General features: G+C 32.6%; 1 protein-coding gene across 1 annotated transcript; it reads left to right on the top strand.

Moving 5' to 3' along the window:
* The first annotated feature begins 4,012 nt into the window (after positions 1 to 4,012).
* On the top strand, positions 4,013 to 7,950 carry LOC111622800 (caldesmon-like). The gene is made up of 4 exons (XM_023365216.1): positions 4,013 to 5,462; positions 6,925 to 7,107; positions 7,181 to 7,391; positions 7,465 to 7,950. Exons 1-4 carry the CDS (start codon positions 5,253 to 5,255, stop codon positions 7,809 to 7,811), a joined length of 951 nt encoding a protein of 316 aa, XP_023220984.1. The 5' UTR covers positions 4,013 to 5,252; the 3' UTR covers positions 7,812 to 7,950.
* Positions 7,951 to 8,258: the final 308 nt, after the last annotated feature.

Genomic DNA, 8,258 nt, shown 5'->3' with positions numbered 1-8,258 from the left:
TATATATATACACACACAAATATTTCACAAACTACAGAACCATTACAAAAGAACACAACTAAAAGTAATAGACAACACAAGTTCACAATTGCACTGTTGGCTTCTTTAAGATCAAGAGGCTTTAAGCTTTATTTTTCCAATTTAGAGTCAGTGTTGTCTTCTTTAATCTTCCTCATAAAACTGTTCTAAAGATTAAGTAGAAAAAAAAATCTCCAAAAAGTTTTTGATTTACAAAATACTATAGCATTTATTGCATTTTAATTTTATATAAATTTGTTCCTTGTATATATACAAATGAATACTTCAATCAGTAAAAAAGTATAAAGTTAATTTTATTTTTCTAGAAAACTACATAACCATCTGATGATAGATCCCAATAAATAAGCTTGTAATTACACTAGCACTTTCATTATAAAACAAGGGGAGAAAATTACACTTTATGAAATTGTTAATTTTTTTTGTACTTTGAAAACAATTTATTGTTTCAATTCCATCGAGAGCAAAATTTTCTCCTAATGACAATGACTGTTGATAAAAGAGCTTATGTAATTATTTACTTAGAAATATGAATATTTTTCATCATAAGATGGCTGAAGTTGCACTGAGCATGCATAATCTATTTCTGTTTCTCTGTTATCTTTTATATAAAAAAAATAACTTAGTCAATAATGAGTGATTTACTCCAAACCCTAATCACATGTTGCATAAATGTACAATTCTTCCTGCTAAATGCAATGTTAATTCAACAACCACATTAACATCGGGATGTGTAAAAAAAATCGTACTCTTAGAACCTATTTCCGGTGTGACGAAAAAACAAAAGAAAAAGTTCACCACAAACGTTTTCGAACTGCTGTGAGTTCTTCGTCAGGTGAAAAAGGGAATTTCTGATGGGACGGAGCGATCGGTTAACGGTACACGAGAAAAAATATTCGAAAGTGTAATACGAGTCGCGCATGCGTAATTGTAGGGTAACCAGATCTTAACAATTAAAGTTCGGAGTCCATTAACGCCTGCCAGGCTACAGACAAAACTAACTAATCTTTAAAATTGATGCATGAGTAGTTAACATCAAACGTTTGTGGTGAACTTTTTCTTTTGCAATGTTAATTTCATTATCAAATTCTTTTAGCCCAACATATGCAAAATTGCAGCTGCCACCCCCATTCAATTTTAACTTCATGGCTAGAAACTATTATTCTATATTTTGTATTTAAAAATATTTTTGCAAGTTACTTTATAACCATATTTTAGTAATTAATTTTTAATTAATCAGATTAGAAGAGTAACATTTAGATTGTAAATTTCTTGATATGCTTGTTGGAGATTGTGAAAAACTGATTATGCTGGTATAACTGGTTGCATGACAAAAGAACAAAGATTACACAAAAGATTACATAGACTTGACTAACAGAAGGTCGTTGCTAGAAATAGGAGAGTAAAACGAGGTCACCACCACTAATGGTTCCCCGAGGGATTAACAATGCCACCAACCTTTGCTTACGTAATGGAAAAACTTTACAAAAATCACTACGACACAATGCGATATACGCAACGATATTATTCAGTATTTATCAACAACTTCAACTATCGATTCCTACAGTAAAATCACATTTATAGAAACTATTTACATAATGATAAAACTAGCAAAATACTGTAAGGTCTCTTTTTATGCGGATTATTTTTATGCGATTTTGAAGTTGTGCGGTTTGTATTTCATCCAAAAATTTCTTGGACAAACATACATATATAGGCTTGTTTAGGAAGCCCGCGTATAGACAGTCCCCAAAAATCGTGGAACGCTCAAAGCTCACTCCATTTGTTCCACTGACATATAACGTTTATGGATGTAAAGGACAGCTAGATCTACCTTAATCGCTTTAGTTCCTAGCAATTTTTGATATAAATGTAATTAAACATAAAAAATTAGTAGAATCATCATCGCAAAGTTTAATTACTGATTACATTGTCAGAAAAGAAAGAGCTACACAGAACGAGAATGAAGTTTGTGGAAATCCATCGCCTTTACCGCAAATATCTATTGCAGAGACAGTCTCTTATGATGAAGGTGATTTGGAACCACTTCGCAAACGGTGCAAACCATTATCAGATAGCGATAATGATTAGAAAATGTAAAACTATATTACTTTTCAATAAAATAAACTGAATTAAGTTTGAATACAAGTTTATTTTAAGCTTTTATATGAATTTCTTTCAGACATTCGAAGTAATTTATTAAGCAGCCTATTTCTTTTAATTTCTGCAAACTTTTTTATGCGGTTTTAAGTTAATTTTAACTCGTTGTTTTGGTTTTATGCAATTTTAGAAAATTACGGAACGTATCCCTACTTTTTCAAGGCAAGTAAAGTCTTTTTTTATGCGAATTTTTTATATGCGCTTTTCTGTAGAACGTATCCACCGCATAAAACGAGACCTTACAGTAATGTATTGTACTGTCTTGTTAAACTTATTGACAAACAATCAAAAATGTTTTTAAAATATAGTGTATACTTTATACTGAAAAATTTAGAAACTATTTACTACTATATTATAGGGATGTAATCAATTACAACTGTGTTCCATGCTTTCCAGTTTCCTCTTATGTTAAAGTTTTTCTAACAAAGAAAAAAGCACGCTACATGCATCATGGGGAAATATCTTTAAACCAAAAATTTAGGTTTCCTTAAATTTACTTTAAATCCTATTTTATTTTATTTTTCTTTTTAGAAAATAATTGGGAAGATTGGCTTCTGTAATTTTACTAATATTCCTGTTATAATCTATTGGGAAATATTTATGTCGCCGTTTAATTCATAAAGTATTCCAAAACATTCACAGAATACTATAGAATTATAATAGAATAGTTTCTTGTATTTTCTAATTTTTCAGATAGACAGTCATTTTCACCAATCAGTACTATAAAATCATGGAATAATGACATGAGAGAATGACCACCTTTTGGAATATCCAGCTATATTTGAATACCTTATTAAAAGTAAAGTCTATGATTACCAAAAAATGCTTCATTATAAGTGTCTTGACTCTTATAATTACTTTTCAACTGGTAAAGTAGGTGAAATTTTAATTAATTAATTTAATAAATCATCACAAAACATTTGTGTCCTCAAGACAAATGTAGAGCAATCACAAACGTATCTGCAAGTAATCATTTTGGGCCCTTAGTCTCCAGTTTTTCGTGTTACAACTCCCAATGTGTTGAAGGTGTCACGTGGTACCATCTCACACTCTGACGTCAAATTGGTAGTCTAGAGTTCTAACTCACGTGCTTTCCCATCTCACCATGCGAGTTGCTACTCACGTTGAGTCGAGCATGTGAGATCGCTACACGAAAGTAAAAATGGCTGACGGATACGCAATTCTTATCGCTATCGAAGAGTTAGAAAGAGCCGAAAGACGTTGTTTGAGAAGGCAACGAATTTTTCGACCACGAGTAGATGACATTTCTTTTCGTGTCAAGTCAATACTAATAAAAAAAACTTTAATTCATAATTGATAAATGTATACAGCAAATTTTTCTAAAAATAAAAAGAAGTATCTAATTCATCGAAAAAGAGTATTAAAATGATAGTAAATTATATGTATAAATTATTAAAAGCATAGACACTATATTAAGATTATTTATTAATCAGAAATGTTAAGTTCTGATTAATAAATAATCTTAATAGACAAAACAATTTAAGAAATAGATCGAGGAAGAAAACTATATGAAGAAAGGATTAAATTAAAATACATTTTCCATTACATAACGGATTTTTTAGCTCCAACACACGCAATTAATTTTTCAACTAATTCTCTCCACAAAGGGAATTGTCTTTTTCTTGTAAATTTATTGTCGAATTTTCTACTGTTCATTTTCTTATTATTTTCTACGTATGTTACTAATATTTCTTTTTGTTCTTCGCTTATTTTTTAAAATAAAGCATTGAACGTTTTCATTTTGTTTCTGCGTACTATATTGCTATAAGACAACTTTTAACTGTAGCACGTGTAAACTAATTCACGTTGATTTGTTTACAACTTGTTACAGTTAAGTTGATTGGTCGATTCATTATAGTCGCAAACCCAGATGCATTGTATCAATAAATAATCCCATCATGCTTAACGACACACGCAACCAAGTGAGTATGACGTATTTCCGTTCGCCTTTCCAGTTCGCTCGAAGAGTAACTCGAGACTACCAATTATATGAGTCATAGTAACACGAGTGAGTTCGATGACGTCAGTTCGAGTACAACACGAAAAACTCGAGACTAAGGGCCCAGCTGTATGGACTTGTGTGTCTAATAATGGGAAAGTTATTTAGCTGGATGTACTTGTATGGCTGGTTATCCATTCTCTTCTTAAATTTTCATCAAGTGGAAATGAATAACTGGAACGATTGAATACATGGAAAATCTCAACGCATCATGTTTTTGCGTACATTGCAAACAGCTTTAAACCACTTATAAAACTTTCTCTGGCTATTATGGCAGCAAACCGCTGCACTATGGGTACGTTCGTAAAGTCGAACGAGTTAAACGAGAATGACGTCATCGTTATTCTTATTTATCAATAGTTAGACTTTTCGAACGATTCGTTTATAACTAAATGGATTTTTCTAAAATCGAAAATGTGAATGTTGTTAATGTAGCCTTATCCGAAATATTTTTCTTAGATTGCTGCGGGTGGACAGTTATTTCAATTATTTCACATTTTAATTCACAATTTAAACTCGAGTAGATTTAGAAACATCGATATCATCGGGCGCCATTTTCTTAACGAAGTAAACTAACTCTTTCCTTCGTGAACTTCGTTAGAGTTTCTTTCGAAACGTCATCACCGCAGAGCATGCTCACTGGGCGATATTACTACTATTCGAACGATTCGTTACTAACTCGTTTGACTTTACGAAGGTACCCAATATCTACCAGAGGATCTATTCTGAGCTCTTCCGATAACTGAACGAGAGCGATATACGGGACATTCGATAAGTCCCCTTAGCGAAAGGCAGTTAACGAACCTTACAAATTGCTATTCTGATCTCTACGTTAAGTGTGTTTCGCTACGGGTAGTCGGTCGAGATGCGTCTGGGTTCCGTGCTATCGATAGCTATTACGCTTTAACCAATCACGGTTTAGTTAACATTGTATTTTTGTCACGTGACTGCAACCCGCCACTTTCTAAGCGAAGCACGTGCTCATTACATTGTCCTGTAGCAGCGTTAGTGAAATAATTTTTACTTTCGTTTTAAAATGTCTAAAAAAGCACAACGAAGCCAGCGAACCACAAGTCGCCAGTTTGAGATGCTTCTTAATTTTATCGAAGAACACCCTAAATTAATGTCGGGGAAATTAGATTCTTCGTTTACTGCAAAAGATCGCCAGAAATTGTGGCAAGAAATAGCCGACCGTCTGAATTCCGATGGAGTCGGCTCACAAAAAGATCCGGAAAAATGGCGAAAAGTAAGTGATTGTCATATATTTATATATTTGCATGTTTAGTATTTTAAATAATTTACTGGGTCTATTTTATCCGCCCATCCGTAAGCAAATATTGTTTTTAAAAATTAAAATTTATGTGATAGATAGTCATTTATGTATAGCAGGGGTGGCCAACTTTTGTGTACACAAGATCTACTTTTTATCTTAAAAATGTGTCGTGATCGACTAGTTGTCGTAGACATAGTCTAAGTCAGGGATAAAATGAGTTGCATAAAATGCATATAAATATATCAATTTCCTAGCTTAAGAAATATGCAGCAAAAATTCAAACGTTATTTTCTACAACTTATGTGTGTGAATAGTTTTTTCTGCAATAAATTTAGTAAAAATTAAAACGAGAAACCGGCTAACAGACTCACCTCGAAACTAATTTAAAACTAGCAGTGACTAATATTTAATCCATTATTTTTGATACATTACATTTACATCAGTTCTAGAAGCTAAATTAAGTATATCTATTCTATTTTATAATTATATATGAATAAATAATTGTAATTTACCGGTATTTCCTCCCCTCTTTTATCTTGTATGTGGCCGGCGTTAGTTCAAAAGTTTTGAAATGCGGCCCTTACACAGAAAAAGGTTGCCCATACCTGGTCTAAGTGGCGAGGGGGAGGGAGGTGTGAAATACATACTAAGTTTAGATAGAAAAGAAAAGCCACAATTTAATTTAATTAAAATACGAAGAAAAGGTACTTACATTTTAAACAGAAGAAACATTGAAACTCAACGTTGTCACTTTCGGGGACCACCACTTCACTCTTCTTCTTCTCTACCGTGTCCCGACCTACTCTCTCTGTCCCTTTTTTTTCGGTTTTACGACCCTTTGTCTACATTTCTTATTCCCCTTTTACAACTGTACGCAAATGGATTGCACATGACCGACAAAACCGCATCTGAGGGAGAACGAGGAGGTCCGATATCACTACAGTTGCGTTTACGCTTTACGTTCATGCGTTGCGTTCGGTTACAACTTACAAGTGCAACACATTAAGTCAAGACATCGCGAGCGATCGACCAAAATTGGTTTTGCGATCGACCAGTCGATCGCGATCGACTTGTTGGCCACCCCTGATGTATAGTGTATAGTTTACTGTAAGTTACGTATATAGAATGAATTTTTTTTACTAAACTAATGAATTAAAGCCAACATTAAACTTAGAAATCTTTATTTTGTAGATTTTATCTATTATTACATTCTGCTAACATTTTATAATTATACAAAGTGTGTCTAACTTTCTTTGTATATTTCTATATAATTTCATGTAATTAATATATTTTTTAGTTCATTCATTAAGAATAAAATGACAAACTTAATTTTGCCACAATTTCTGCTGCTATAAACCTTATAACCAAATTACAATTAGTATTATGATTAAATGTCAAATGCAATACATATTAAATGTAAACATTATTTGCATAGACTTGGAGTGACTGGAAGGCAAACATTAAAAGTAAAGCCTCACAAATAAAAAAATCAACATTTCAAACAGGAGGTGGGCCTTCAGTTAATCAAACATTAACTGAAGTTGAAGAGAGAGTTTTAAATTTAATTGGTATAACTGCTGTTTACGGAGAATCCCAAATTGATGAGGCAGGAGTTCAGGTAATAAAAATCATATTGAAATTAAAACATGCTTATTAAACTACAGTAATTATAGGAATTGTATGTATTATAGGAACCAAATGGTGCACAAGAGTTGAGAGAAAGTGCAAAAGACTTATTAAACTGTATGATTGACAATACTAATTCTTGTGTACAATCAAATAATTCTACTTGTATAAATGAAGAATATCCATCTAATCAAAATGCATATTTCGAACTGCCTCCAAGTGATTGCAACCCAACTGATTGTCTACATTTGAATACTTCATTAAGAAATGTTAACAGTAAGTGGATATATTATTTTGCAATATTAAGTATTTAACAGATAAAAAATCATTTTAAAAAATTTATGACCAGGAAAAAAAAGAAAACATGAAAAATCTGTTGGGGAATGTATAGCAGAAAGCCTTAAGAGAACAGATGAAAAGTTGCTCATTTTAAAAAATATACAACAAGCAATGAATGAAATAGCAAAAAATATTGAAAGGAAGGCAGCAGCAGAAGAAAGGAAGGCAGCCGCAGAAGAAAGGAAGGCAGCCGCAGAAGAAAGGAAGGCAGCCGCAGAAGAAAGGAAGGCAGCCGCAGAAGAAAGGAAGGCAGCCACAGAAGAAAGGAAGGTAGCAGCCGCAGAAAACAGGGCTGCTGCTTTGCATGAAATTGCTGCTTCATTAAGGAATTCTATAACAGAAGCAGAAAATCAATAAATTATTTCACAGTAAAAAAGGTCCTTTTCAGGGTTATTCATCTATACTAATATTATAAAGAGGTAATGTTTGTAAGTACAGTATGTATGTAAGTTTGTTTGCAGCAGGTAATCTCTGAAACTAGTCATCCGATTTCAAAAATTCTTTCACCAATATTTAGAATGGAACCTCAGGGTGGACATAGGCTGTATATTATTCCGTTAAACATTCATATAAATTAAAAGATATAATCTAGGTTTAGGCTTTTATGTCTAACAGATGGCGCTACGAGTACGACGCCCTAAGTTTTTCTGTCAGGCATTACGCTTTTCTGTGAAAATGAACTAAAGCGGATCATCATCTATCTATCTATCTATATAAATAAAAATGTAATGTTCGTTTGTTCCTACCGATTCCTTTGAAATTTTGACACAACGCTGCATTCGAATACGCACGTGTTTTTATATA

The sequence above is a fragment of the Centruroides sculpturatus genome, unplaced genomic scaffold (genome assembly GCF_000671375.1).
Source record: "Centruroides sculpturatus isolate CEXI.00-Female unplaced genomic scaffold, Cexi_2.0 scaffold331, whole genome shotgun sequence".
Lineage (NCBI taxonomy): Eukaryota > Metazoa > Arthropoda > Arachnida > Scorpiones > Buthidae > Centruroides > Centruroides sculpturatus.
Note: the sequence above shows the minus strand (reverse complement) of the source record. Positions and strands in the feature narration are given on the sequence as shown.

What these genes read in the sequence shown, in the direction of transcription:
- LOC111622800 (XM_023365216.1), top strand. Translation starts at nt 5,253, where the DNA reads ATGTCTAAAAAAGCACAACGAAGCCAGCGAACCACAAGTCGCCAGTTT. An exon ending in ATCCGGAAAAATGGCGAAAA is followed by an intron (nt 5,463 to 6,924) that starts GTAAGTGATTGT and finishes TTATTTGCATAG; the next exon opens with ACTTGGAGTGACTGGAAGGC. An exon ending in TTCATTAAGAAATGTTAACA is followed by an intron (nt 7,392 to 7,464) that starts GTAAGTGGATAT and finishes ATTTATGACCAG; the next exon opens with GAAAAAAAAGAAAACATGAA.